Below are 14,938 nucleotides of genomic sequence, written 5' to 3'. Positions count from 1 at the left end.
TTATGAAGGTTCCCAACCTGGCATTTGGGAAGGCTTTCATGGGCGCCCTCAGGCAGCTGTTCCAGACTCTGAGCTTTCATTAAAAGAAGAAAAGGGTCTAAACTTCCAAGAAAGAAAGTTATGAAGCAAAATGTGCAAGTACCCTTTGAAGCAATTTCTGTGAAATGAGTAAACCTTTGTTTTTAGTGAATGAGTGAAGTCAGAGCTGTGATTGATAAGTGAGTTGTTTGGACCAGGCAAAAGGAATTCCTGGGGTTGCAACTTTACTTTTGTTTTATTTCCTAGTTCTTGGATTCACCCATTTGCTGCTCTCTTTGCTTTGCTCCTTGCCAGCAATGTGGAGAAGTTGGCAGCATGCAGCATCTTGAGAATTTATTTTTTTAAAATGTGGGTGTGGGGGAAAGAAAGTCGGGAATCCTACCACTGCTGTTGTGTTAGTTTTGCTATCTCCTGGCACAAAAAGCAGGCATCTGTTTGAGAGCGTCCTCGGTTAAACATGGGGTGGAAAGAGAATATGACAACCCTTTTTTTTGTTTCGGCTGCATGTCCTATAGCAGGATTGTTCCAAAGTTGTGGTTGGTGGTTGTTGATTTTTGGAGGAAAGAGCCCACTGCAGAGGCGTCATGATGACAATGGTGATAATGACCACCTTTTCCCTAGTTGTTCCCAAGTTGTTGTGTTTTGCCAGGGCAGATCCAGCACAGAGCCATCATTATTACCAATATCATCGTCACCTTTCCCCCGGATTGTATGCAACTAAGCTTACTTAGAGTAGACCCACTAAAATTAATGGCCCTAAGTTAGTCAAGACCATTCATGTCAATGGGTTTACTCCCAGTAAAAGGTTGTAAAATACAATTCATAATTCCTACATTTTTCCTGATTGTTTCCAAGTTGTGGGGAAATTTTAAATAAATTTGGTACGGGATGTGTACACTGATTTTAGTGTGATTCAAAATTATTTTGTATCCGTAAGTCTTGATTGCAGGGAAGGAGGGCAAAGAGGAGGGAAAGAATAATTTGATAAAGTAGTCTAGATATTTTAATGGACAATCATAGCAATGACAAGCATAGTACATTTACTACTACTACTACGTCTATTAGTATTTTTAATGTTAAAAATCTCAATACATTAATGAGTCACTTTTTCAATTAAAGATACTAAACTAATTTACATAAAATGAGGATGGTAACAGAGGCAGAAGAGAGATGTTGTTGGGCCATTTTCTTCCCCATGAAATCAATACCCAGGCCTGTATAGAAAAGTGTGCAGGAGAGGTGTATAAAAACAGATGTTCTGGCAAAATCTGCCTAACTTTCCAATAGGATTTATATTGGGCAGAACATGTACCTTCCCTTTGTGACGCCACTGCTGTGATCAATGGAAAGAATGCTGAGAGCCTGGTCATCTCTAAAACTAAAACATAAAGACACATCATGCACTTTGACCTGTACCTTTACTTGCATGGCCTGTATGAAAGAAAAAATACAAGGAAAAAAGTAAGTAAACTTGATGAAAAGATGGGAATTTTACAAGTCAATTAGAAACAATATCTTCTTTTTTTCAACAAAGTAGCTAAAATACCTTGCATTTACAATGAAGCATTACCATGTGTCATTATGTGCTTCCTTAATAAAAGAATGAATTACTGCATTAGATTAATTTCTTCTATTATTATGTTTACTGAGGGTTAAAAATAAAGAATATACTGAGGATTACCAATGGCAATATATTTTATTCTATATATATTATGTAAACCCCCATACTGCTGTTTTAGTCAGTTTAGAATAAAGGAAAACCATAAACAACAATACATTTACTATCTTTATAATCTTTTAATATTGATGTTTAGTAATATGACTTGAACTTAATACTAATGAATGTTTGACAACACACACTTACCAATTTTTTTAAAGCCTTGTATCTGTTAACAAACAATATTCACAAGAAATGCAACAAACCAAGTGCTTTTGCTTTAACATGGAAAACTAATGTTACATGAAACTTTGTGCAGGTTACAGAAAGTTTGATTCTGCAATTATTTCTCGACCTTCTCTCCTTTTGGCCTTCTTGGGCACTTTAAAATGCCACGACTCAAAGTTAGAAGTTAAGGACAGAGGTCTACAATCACATCTACTTTTCCCAAATATATTTTAACTAGTAGAAGATAAAGTTAAATACTTTTGTCCTATGGATTTCAAGCTCTTGCTAAACTTTGCTTGCTTTCCCTGGAGAGACCTACCAGACTGATAGACAGTTTCAGCCACCTGGCCAAAGTCAGCTCTTCCATGTAGCCTTTAGGCTAGACTGAATGTATAAATTTTATTCCTAGTTAGGCTTTTTTCTCTCTGCTACATCTGTCTCTGGATTCCCCCCCCCAAAAAAAATGCTTTTAAATGCTGGATATTTGTTTGCTGTATTTTTAAACTTTTTTCTACTCTAACTGAAATTTATTTTTATCCTATAAAGTGTGATACCCATTTCTTAAAATAAATTAAATCCTCTACTTAAAAAAAATGGGAGTTACAAGTGCTTAATTCTGACTGAATTGTGCCCTAGGAGTGTCAAAGAGAAGGGACTGTGCACAATACAGTCGTATAAAAAGAAAAAGGAAATCTCCTGAGAATGAGTTGCTGTTATTAAGTGTCAAACTAGAGAGGATGTTAATGCAACTTAAAAGGTAAAGGTAAAGGGACCCCTGATCAAACTGCGGGAGGCAGTGGAAGACAGGAGTGCCTGGTGTGCTATGGTCCATGGGGTCACGAAGAGTCGGACACGACTAAACGACTAAACAACAACAAAGGGACCCCTGACCATTAGGTCCAGTCGTGGCCGACTCTGGGGTTGCGGCGCTCATCTCGCTTTATTGGCCGAGGGAGCCGACGTACAGCTTCCGGATCATGTGGCTAGCATGACTAAGCCTTTTCTTGCACTTTGATGTGCTTTTGAACTGCTAGGTTGGCAGGAGCAGGGACCGAGCAACGGGAGCTCACCCCGTCGTGGGGATTCGAACCTCCGACTTTCTGATCGGCAAGTCCTAGGCTCTGTGGTTTAACCCACAGCGCCACCCGCGTCCCTTTAATGCAACTTACATGTGCATTTAGAAAATGTAAATAGTAACCATGGAAGAGTCCCCAGTATCACAACTGCAGCAGAAGGGAAGGGGTTTAACTCCTCTCACCATACCCTGACAACAACCCCCCCCCATCCAAAAGCTGCTATTTACATTAAGAGAGAAGCCTTTAATGCAGGGGTCCCCAACCTGTGGCCCATGGGCTGGTAGTGGCCCATGGAGGCCGTTTAACTGGCCCCCAAGCCGCCCCTGAACTGAGCTGCCTGCTTGGCGAGTCCCTGCGCGCTGCACTAAACTGGCCTTGTGGCACAGGGACTCTCTTCCGCGGCTTTGGAAATTGCTTCTGTGCATGCCCAGACACTGGAAATCGCATCTGCACAGGCGCAATTTTCGGTGTCTGGGCATGCACAAAAGTGTTTTATGGCACCACGGACATGTGCAGACGCGATTTCTGGCGTTGTGCTGTGCCGGTCTGGCCCAAGGAGGATCTCCGCAGGAGTGATCTGGCCCATGCCCGGTAAGCCTTGCCGACCCCTGCTTTAACGGCTTTCATTTTTATTCATATAGCTGGGAAGTGGAGGGATTTTAACTGAGATCACCTTTCCTCCTTCAATCCATGCCCATATTGGCACAGCTAAAGACACCACTTGTCTTTAAAATGTAGAGATTAACTGCATTCATTCATTCAATTAATGTCTTGTCACTAATTTTGCTCTTTTATTATAATTCAAAACATTTATCTAAAGATGGTCATGGAAAAATGGTGTTGATAGTCCTGCAACATTAATTACATATATGTTTAACTGGAGCCATTAATATTAAGCAACAACAGTACACTTCACACAGGAACAAGTCAGAAAGAGGACAACAGTATAGCACTCACAGCTCTTAGTATATAGCAATACGTTGTGGGTTCTTTCTAATTTTTTTATGTTCATTAAAAACTCTGAGCATGAAATAAGTGAGATTCTCTCTCACACATTGCTTAGCTAACATTTTGGATCAGGGTCTGTTCATTTGCGGAGTAAGTAGTGGAGCCTACTGCAGTTGTGCCTTGGAAGTTGAACGTAATCCGACTTCCAAAATGTTCAAAAACCAAATCATGCAGCCAATCAGAAGCTGCCGAAGCCCCGTGAGATGTTAGGGTTCCAAAAGAATATTTGCAAACCGGAACAATCACTTCCGGGTTTGCGGTGTTCGGGAGCCAAAACGTCCAAGTTCCAGAGTGTTCAACAACCAAGGTACGACTGTACTTGAAAACTGGATTATGAATGCCTCTGGATCTATTCTTCAGTGCATCTTTATTTCTTAAGCCTATAAAAGCTATACACTAATGTGTGAAACTGATAGCAGTGGGGGGGGGGCACTGTATAAAACCACAATATTGGAGAAAATTTACAAAGCCATATTTGGAGCACAGAGATATTTGCTGCTTTTTAAAACTGTTCTGTCACATGTTAATTCTTTACACTGTTATATATTGTAATAGGTGATTCGTCTTGTGAAATTTGTCAGGTGCTTCTTGCCTTAGGTAATTCGTTCGTCCCTGTCAGCTAATAACAACTTAGATAAATAAAGTTAATTGCTGTGAATTCTGAAGATAAAGCAGTGGTGGGAACCTGCGTCCCTCCAGATGTTATGAGACTCCAACTCCCATTAGCCTCAGACAGAATGGCCAATGCACATAGATGATGGGAGTAGTAGTCCAACAACATCTGGAGGTACACAGGTCCCCATGTCTGGAGTTTGAAAGTCCTTCCCCAGCCTGGAAATACCAAAGTTCCTTCTGCCCTAAAATCCTATCCTTTTACTGAATGAACAACAAACATTTTGAAAACATTATCGGGTCTCATGCACAAATTCACAAAGCCTGCAGTGAGACACAAATCCCACCGAATGAAGTAGGATTTACTTCTAAGTAGACATGCATAGGATCAGAATCAAAGTCTCTTCCTCATGTACCTATGTAGGTAAGATTACATAGGTAAAAGTTAAAGAGAAAACTCCTTATAAACTTTATAATCTTCATTTACTAGGATGCTTTAATACTGAAACTTAACACACTGTTTTCTATTTGAAGTTTCTGATTTGCACATCTGAAAGCTACTCGAAGCTGTGTAAGGGAATGCGGTCCATGATTCAAAAACAGTGTATTGAAATACATGGAAAAATGAATCTGGGAAACTGTATTTGGAGGATAGAGGGACATTAAAGCATTTCTGCAAAATATTTTAATATGCTAAAGCTAGATAGCCTAAAAAGAGTGTAACATTTATAAGGGGTTTGTTCTTTCAGTTTTTGTGCCAGTTATCAAACCCAGACACCCCACTTCTGATTCAGTTAAAACAGTCAATTCCTATTTTGGATTCTGCATGAAAATATGTTGTGTGAATATTTTCTTTTGTTAGATCCCTGACCTAGTACATGTGGTTGTGCATAAAGTTATGGGCTGAGATCACATATACCATAACAAGTTAATATTTACTACTACCAGTTTTGTCAGAATTGGACACCTGTTTGGGAGGGATAAAAAGGTGCGTAGAGGCTAAATTCAGGTTGACCTTGCTCCCCCCCCATGTCTGCTGCCACATTATGGGCATTTAGAGACCAGACTTCAATCTGTTTATTCCAAAAATGTAGCATGACTTTCAGTATATAAATTTGGATTTAATTATATAAAGCCATTCAAATCAGTTGTAGGATTCAAAATTCAAGATACACTTCTTCTTGTCTGCTCATGTCTGAGGAATATAAAGGAATATAAATGTATATATCCTGAAAATCTGAGTCTGCATTTCAAACATACTTTTCACATGCAACTCTTGTATTCAGACTTATTGCCGTTGACATGTATTTGACACTGAATAAATTGTGCATCTATCTGCACATAATGATATGATAATTTTAGCATCAACTGGATGCCAATTTGTATTCAATGTGAGTAGGCAAGTTTTTCATGGGGCTGCTAAAGATTATTAGGATGCAACAACAAGAAAAGTTGGATTATATGACTGAATCAATTATGCAAATTAAGCAAAATTGGATTATTTTTCTTATTTTGTATAATGTAACATAGAAACACGTCAGCACAACTGGCTAGCTTCTTCTTCTAATGAGACACACAACTACAGCTAGTCCATCAATAGCTCGGCTGGTCGGAGCATGGTGTGGCTAATGTCAAGGTTACTGGTTCAATCCTTGTAAGGGACAGTTGCATATTCCTGCATGGAAGGGTTTGGACCAGAAGATCCTCAGGGACCCTTCGAACTCTAGAATTTTATGATTCTACATCTTGACCTACCAGTTATTAGGCCTCACTTGCCTATTACATGAATGGATAAGGACACTGCTTTTCTAAACAAAACCTGAGAGTTTAAAAAAAACAATTCTGTGATGAATAACAAATTTTGTATTTCCCCTGCATTTTGGAACTGTGATATGCATTCGCCCTGGGTTTGCACACTGGCTGTCAAACAAACGTTCTATATCCGTCATTTCTATACAGGCGACTCTCAACTTACGTTCTGGAGGTAGCATGTGGAGCCAAAATTGCATATTGTTAAAACACATGGGTTTCCAGGGTGGGTGGGATTGCCAAAGTATTGTTTCCCAAATGCTCGTCCGCTTTCCACCCCTTTTATTTTTATTTACCAAGCATGTAAAGCTAAATGCACACAAGTTGTGAGTTACCTGTATAGAGTTCTGCCTTGACTGTGGAACTAGAATTTGCTCTTGAAGTGTAAGTGTTCACCCTGAGTTCTCTTAATTAAGGCTGGGGTATGTGAATCACCCTATGAACAAACAGTATCTTAAGTTTAAGAACTGGGCTACATGAAATAAATGAATATGTAAATACTGCATCATGTTTAGATAAATATAGATGTGATATAAACTGCAGTAAGAAATAATTACATCTGCATGCCTCCTTCATGAAAACACCTACACAAAGTTAAAAAATAACAGATTAATGGAGTGGCGTATCTGTTTCAGTAACCTATTGATAAGAATCTGTTATTTCACAGTACAGCCCAAGTAACCCATCTTTCTCAGACTAAATGTTCACTAACTTACCATTCCCCTCCGAGCAATCTGCTGCCATATTATCAGGAAAAAAGTTAAAAAAACTTGCTCAGCTTTAAATAAATTCAGTTTGACAAAGGTTAACAAAATAGTTGCATTTTTTAAAAAAAGTAGCATTCAGCTGTAAATCTGTAATATTTATGTTACGTATCTTCTGCATACAATAGGAAAGTTGGTATAACATATTTCAACAGATACATATATTATGTATTCCATACCATATGTACAATTTTAATATTCATAATGCACTCTAATTTCCCAGCCAACCATCTTTAGCCAGTGAGCACAACACGGAGTTTGAGTAACATAGGAAAAGTGAATCATACATTTTTGGCCATTCTTTTCGGATATCATCAAGAATAATAAAGGATGGAAAGTTGGTTATTTTATGGCATTCTGGAGGATGCCTTACCTTTGAGACTTCTTTGTTAAGTTGATGTTTAGGCACCACTTAAAAATGGACATTTCCCATGGCTCAGACAATAGGAAACAGCCAGTATTAACCCCCTTCTTCAAAAACCTGGGGTAGAGGCAGGGGCGTAGGAAGTGGGGCGGGGGGCGGACCGCCCCGGGTGCCCTCACTGAAGGGGCTGACATTCGGCACACTGCCCACCTGCGACTCCCAAGCCTTCCCCCCTTCCCCCTTCGTTTTGACTGTTTGGGGGAGGCTTCGGAGTGGCGGGTGGGTGGCGTGCCGAATGTCCGCCAGGGGCAGCTCGTTCTGCCCCTGTGAGAGGCTTGCTCCGCCCCCGGTTGCAGGGTGCACGTGCCACTCCGAGAACCTGAGTGGCTATCCCGTGCTGGAGAGGGCACCCTCCATGCCACGCCCTCCTCTGGAGCGCACCCGCTCTTGGTAGCGCAGGCATATGCTCCGCTGCTGGGTGGAGACTACTCCTTACAAACGTATTCTTCCAAAGCAGAATAATGATGAAGTCTGGTCAATCCTACAGCTTTGTACTGCTTGGTATCGATGCTGCTCTTTCTCTTCTTCTCCTCTGCCACACTTAAGATTCTAAAGTCTGAGCATGTGCAGTCATGGGAGCTCATTAGGCTTCTCAGTCTCAGGTGCTGATTACAACACTTTCTCTATTCAGCCTATTCCAAAAGCCCTTTTAAGCAGTGGCAGAGCTTCATGCTCCAGCACCAGGAGGTGGAGAGCAGGCAGGGGTGGGGCTGGTGCACATCCCAGGGGTTGCGGCGCGCTGCCCACAGGGGCGTCCTGGGGGGCGTGGCATGCCATCTGCAGAAGCGTAGTACCCAGCGCGGGCGGGGGAGCAGCCACAATGGCACCCCACCGGGATCACGCTGCCAGGGGCGGTGCGCTCCCCCCGCACTCCCCTTCCTCTGCCAGTGCTTTTAAGGGTTCCATTATTTTTCCTGCTCCCCCTAGATTTTTGCTAGCTGAAGCAGAGATTCAAGAAGTCATTTTTCTCTTGCCTGCTGCCTTTTCTCTTTTCCTTGCCTGACCCAGGAGTTTCAATGCACCTCAGTTCTACCTCTTTGGCATTGCCCACCAAGGCTGAGAACAGTGTCTCCTGCTTCTGTCCTGCCTACCATTTTCTTATCTTTCTCTCTCTCTCTGTAACTGTGTTTTTAAGAATAATTTTGGCTTCCTACCTTTGTGTGCTATGACTGTTTTAGAAGCCACCTTCTGGTCCTCCTTGCCCAGTGATACATGACTGAGGCCTAGTCTGCAACGTCAGCCCAGAGAGGAAGAAGTCTACTATGCCTTCCTAAGCAGTGCTTAACCCAGGCATAGGCAAACTCGGCCCTCCAGATGTTTTGGGACTACAATTCCCATCATCCCTGACCACTGGTCCTGTTAGCTAGGGATCATGGGAGTTGTAGTCCCAAAACATCTGGAGGGCCGAGTTCGCCCATGCCTGGCTTAACCCATCCAGCCTTTCCAATTCCTCTTATGCCTTTGGGTTTGCTCTTTCATGTGTGCATGCTAGTTTAGTCATGGATAGACTCCATTAGCTCATCTTCTCAACTAAAGTGCATATTGTTGTCAAGCTATTCCCACTGCCATAACAAGTATTGTTGCTAAGCTATTCCCTACTGAAGTATTAATAATATGTAGATTTTGATTCTCTTTGTGTGTGCAAGAAACAACATCTCAATTTTAAAGACTCGTATGAGTGTAAGTTACATCTGCCGAGATGTGCTATTGCCAGTATCTTAAAGATCTTAATTCACAGGACTCCTAGAACATGTATATGTGAAACACATTGCCTGCCAAGGCAATTTGCTAGCATAGGAGAAAGCAGTCTTTCAAAGCTCCCAAGCTATTCTTGTTTGCATAAGTCAATTCTGTATGTGCCCCCAAAACAAAGTGGATGATTACTTTCAATGGGAAAAAGACAGGGGACAAACAACAACCAGACTGACAGAACTTCTTAAAGGGAGGAAGATTTAGTTCCAGTAATTATTGTCCCTAATCTTGACTTTAAGGATTCTTTTTGAAAATCTGCCCCTGATTGGTTGTGAAATTTACATAGAAATGATGCCTACGCTCAACAAGAAAAAAAAAAGGATTGTTTTATCTTGCATTTCAATTGATAATGGTCTCAAATCCCAAATTTTTAAGCAGTTATCAACTGTTAAAGTCCTAGCCAGGGACAGTTTTTCCAATTAAACTTGAATACTAAGGGACAGACATACTGAAAGTAACAAACATATCATGACTGCTTTTTCCCATTGCACAAAGATATTTCAATACTGTTACAGTGAAGTAATTACACAATTAAAGAAAATCTGGTCATTCATATATATATGGTTGTTGACAAGAAAGGTTTAACAACAGGAAACTGGTTTAATAGCAGAAAGCCAAATTTAAAAGTATTATTATTTATAATAAATTTCATTTAACGACCAACCACAGGTACTTAATTACACTTGGTTTTCTGTGGTGCAATATCTGGTTAAAATACTTAAAAAATAATTTTCAACAAGACAGCATTGGGTGCTTGAAAAAGTACCAGATACATGTCAGGTTATAATGTATAAAATCATTTAGCATGTATGTTTCAGAGACTAAGAAGACTAGAGCAGCTGAAAATGTCCTTCAGGTGTGGAATAAGAATGGGTCACTTGTGGATAAGGCAGTAATTATTTGTGCTCATACACTACAATAGAGTTGCACAATTATACATTCTCCATATGTACCCCACCCCCACCCCATGTGATAAATCTACATAAGGACAGCTCCTCCTAAAGACACATCAGCTCCAGTGTTATGATCCACATTCCATCATTGGGAGACAAATGGATAGTTGGGTCTCACCTGAATGTTGAATTTTCGTGCCCCTCACTGAGTCAATGCATTTTTAAAAAATGAATCCACACACATTGATTCAGCAGAGGGACACTGGAAAGGAGGAATGCGCCACAAATCTCATTGTGTTCAGCTGTACATATGCATTAAAGTGACTTAATTTATAACACTATTTCTAACACCAACAAATGCTAAAAACATTTGTTTTGCATTTTCAGATAATTAATTTGATACCATGCCTTTTTGTTTAGACCTTCCCTGCTCCTCTACTGAAATGCAATACAATCCTCTTCCAAAAAAATAAAAAATAAAATACCCATGATCATCTCAGAAAGAGTGGACTTTCTCAGATGTAACCTCAGACATTTTAGCATCCCCAGTTCTTCCCATACAGATATTCTTATACAGGTTTCTCTGGTGACATTTTGGGGTATGTGTAGATTGAGCAGATATATCTTAACAATTTTGATATCCCCACAATGTATTATGTTTTAGGTAATATTATTTTACTACAGTGAAAAGCAAACTGTCTGCTGTATCAATAGGGGATGAAAACTCACTATCAGTACAATAGAAATATATGGCAGGGGAGGGAGAATCAAAATCCCAAGACCAGCTGGGTGGAAAGGGAAGGAGCTAAAGTAAAAAGAAGTACTTCAGATCCATTTCTGGTAAACCTTCACCCCATCGTGTGGGTGCATCAAGGGGAAAAGGCTTTTAGTCAGAAAATTTACATGACAATATATGGTAAATACAACTGATCTTCATATTAAGAAGCAACTACTTCTAAACATATCGGCAAAGAAATGCAGTTTGTGACAGTCTGTGTCATTGTTACAAAGTACAGATAATTTAGCAGATACACTTGGACCAATCTAAATACTTTCTGACTTACTTTTGACATCTTACTCTTGCTGTCTCCTGTCAAAAATGCCAAGTTGTTGATTTCATTCTGAATAACAAAATTTTGTTCTTCTCGCTTGAAATTCTGAAATAAATATAATACCAAAATGCAGTTTACATAAATGCTGAGAAACAGGTCGGTGACATTTATAAATATGCATAACATTTCTAAATATGTGTATTATAAGAATAAAAAAATGAATCTTTGTCATACATGTGATTTACACCAGAGAATGAAGACTTCAGCTACCATTCGGAAAAGTTCATCAGAATCTGCATCTGGTTTCTTAAGCCAGTTTGATCTAAATAAAAAAACCACAATACATTTATTAGACTACAGTATTATTTCAACACGTTCTATACTGAACATTACCAGTCCTACAACTCCCCTTTCAATTGCTTCTTCCTGCATTTTTTCTGAAAAGCATGATAGCAGCACCATACTGCAGTGTAAAACTGGGTGTTTCTGGGTGTTGGAAGGATGCTTACTACTGCCTTTTATTGATGGGCTAATACATCTACTCAGCAGTCTCATTGGAGCCAAGTAAACAGCACCACTAGCCTAAGTTCTCTGCAACTGTTGGAACTCCTGGCGTTGCTGAATTACAACTCCCATCAACCCTAGCAAGCATGGCCAATGGCCAGGGATGATGAGAGCTGTAATTCAGCATCATCTGGAGGTTCCACAGCCTGTGGAGTATTGCAGCCTTTGCAAACCTATACACATTAACCCCAAAGTAAGTTCAATTCAACCAATAGGATTTATTTATGACATGTATCACAATTCAAAGTACAGGCAATCCTTTTCATGTGGGGGTTATGTTCCGGACGCCAGCATGTGTCGGTGGAACATGTGTAAGCCCAGTCTGCCCCTGTTCTGGCCCTTTTTGTGACGTCTTAATGGCATTTTGGGGCTACTTCCAGGTTCAGCGCTGTCTGCACATGCACGATCACATGTCATTTGGACGCACCTAAATCAGTCATTGCCTGTATTCAATTTTCATAAAACCACCAGCCTATCTGATACAACTAGATTTACTTTGTACCAAGAACATCTGTAGATTTCTTTGTAACAGAACTGATAGTAACTCCTGTGGCCACCTTAATGATTTGCACATTCATTTTGGTATAATCTTCAAGGGCATACAGCCCACTTTATAAGATGAATAAAGTGGTCTAGAATGTTTCTTCCCCTAGAATTATACACTGTCTCTAAAACAGATACGGCTTAAGAAAAAGTTTGTGCTGTATTTAAATATGTATGTGAGTTTGTTGATGATGAATTGTCTAAACTGCCACGCAGCATTTGGATTCAAGCTTTCAAGTCAGAAAATGATTTTATACTTTAATGGGCATTGCTGATTCTTCTATTTAAATGCCTTTAGACATTCATAAGAATTTTACAACACTGAAATATTCTGAACTGTAAAAATGTTACAAGTAAGCTGTATCAGGAAGCAGAGAGCAGACACGACTTAATTAAACTGTTTTTGTGGTTGTGTCATTTTTATACTCTCATTTATCTTTAACGTTTTTAATTCTTCTTTTTATTCTGGTACTTCACAGAATTAAAGTTAATGTTAAGGCAATGATTCACATGTTCTTTCCCCCGCCTAACCTAAATTTAGTGACGCTTGAGGTCAGAAACATTCACTTTGTTCTATTCCTTATTGATTTTTTCAAGAAAGCAGTCTCTTCTTCCTTGTGTCAGGTGTCAAAGCTATCAAACTTTCCACTTGCATTCCACTTGCTGGCATTAGTTAACACTGTTTGCTGATCCATGAAATGACCTTGAATTGTATGGCCTAGATAGGAACTATCTGCCTTTCAACTGGGTCTAGGGGGACCCTTTTATTTTGTAAAAGACAAAAGATTTATACAATCTGAAGAGAAACGAGATTACCTTTGGGGCACAAGTAATGCGTAAACAAAACCATATATATTAAAGACACTACAATCTCCTCTGTGCCTAACTTTTCTGAAGGAAACACCAACCCTGATTAAGTGCCAAGACCCCTAGAATCTCACATCACACAGCAGAGCTTGGTTGGGGTGGTCCATAACAAAATTTAGGGCAGGAGCAGGAGAGCAGTTTTGGTTTTACTATCTATTTGAATGGACTGTTGCTGTTTTAAACTAAACTAACCGTTTAGGTAGTTTTCCATTTTTAATTTTATATTGTTTTATTGTTAGCAAAATTAGGAACATAAATTTTATGTTGAGGTGCAGGATATAAATACAAAAATCCATTTAATCCCCTTTAGTTACAGATTCTCCTACCTGTTGTTGTCCACATAGCGGATCAACATAGGATAAAAAGCATAAAGGTCGCGGCAAAGAACTGCAAATTCATCTAGAATGAGGAGTTCTGCTTCTTGGGTATCCGTTTTACTGTCTGCTTTCAGTTGTTCCTCCTCCATCACTATCTTTATGGCTTTCTTCTTTAGTTTCTCCAGTGTTGGGATAAAATGACTTTTCAACAGATCCGGCCTGGCCTTGCTAATGATTGGCTGAGCATACACTATATACAAAACACATTTCTATAAATATACATTTAAACATATTTTGTTACTCTGTAAAAAGTAACAAATGCATTCATTCTAGTTTAGCTTCATAATAGCACTGTGACTGTAGACGTCAGTACAATGCAACAACAAACCATGTTTTCCTGTAATTTGCACGGGCTGACTTAAATCTTGGGCTCATGTGCTCCCCACTCCTCTTGAGAGGAAATGTAACTTGTCTCTGTAAAGGAATGACCTGAAACTTTGGATGCACCCAGAACTCACCAATTGGTGGTTTGTACTGCTAATGGTTTGATACCCTGGCATACTAACAAACTGGTTTGAACAAACCACAGTTTGGTGAGTTTGGATGCAACAGCAAATCATTGTTTGTTTCAAATGAAACACAGGAGAGTTAAATCTCTTACCCTTGCATGTGATAGTGAGGGATTGTACAAGACCAAGATTCATGCTACTTGTGAACATTAACAATAAACCATGGTTCACTGTTATATATGAACTGAGTCTAAATTTCAGGTATCACAACATATTGTAATATTGCATTTGATGGTTTAAGACAGGCATAGGCAAACTCAGCCCTCCAGATGTTCTGGGACTACAACTCCCATTATCCCCGACCACTGGTCCTGTTAGCTAGGGATGATGGGAGTTGTAGCCCGAAACATCTGGAGGGCCGAGTTTGCCTATGCCTGGTTTAAGATACGCTGTAGACTGCTTAGAGATTTGTTTTGGCTATGTAAAACACCATAGGATTTGCTTAAATAAATAAGCATAAACATTATACATGTTTAATAAATGTATAGTAATCCTGCCTCAAGATAGGGAATTTATGTATCTGATCTTGGGTTCTTTCATTTAAAATGTTGTATATGTGGAACAGTGTACTCAAACTATCAAGTGGCTTAACCAAGCCACATGTAAGTAACCAATTGGACTGTTGGATATTTAAATGCAGTCAAACCAACAATTCATGATTTGCTAGATAGTCACATGATAGGGCTGAGGCTCACAGAGTCTTCTTGTAAAATTTGCTAGAGAGAACTCTGCAAGAACATTCCCATTGTGCCCTGACAGGAAGA

At 39.7% G+C, this 14,938-nt stretch overlaps 1 protein-coding gene across 1 annotated transcript in view; it reads right to left on the bottom strand.

Annotated features, from left to right (window-relative positions):
* The window catches only part of RYR3 (ryanodine receptor 3), a 273,106-nt gene that overhangs the window by 53,709 nt on the left and 204,459 nt on the right, over positions 1-14,938 (bottom strand). Inside the window, exons 67-69 of the mRNA XM_053382025.1 lie at positions 13,615-13,855; positions 11,549-11,636; positions 11,327-11,419 (exon numbers count right to left, since the gene is read on the bottom strand). Coding sequence (XP_053238000.1) covers positions 11,327-11,419; positions 11,549-11,636; positions 13,615-13,855 — 422 coding nt within the window. The remainder of the gene's footprint in view (positions 1-11,326; positions 11,420-11,548; positions 11,637-13,614; positions 13,856-14,938) is intronic.

The sequence above is a fragment of the Podarcis raffonei genome, chromosome 1 (assembly GCF_027172205.1).
Source record: "Podarcis raffonei isolate rPodRaf1 chromosome 1, rPodRaf1.pri, whole genome shotgun sequence".
Classification (NCBI taxonomy): Eukaryota; Metazoa; Chordata; class Lepidosauria; order Squamata; family Lacertidae; genus Podarcis; species Podarcis raffonei.
The sequence above is the reverse complement of the archived record's forward strand: the minus strand, read 5'-3'. Positions and strand labels throughout refer to the sequence as shown.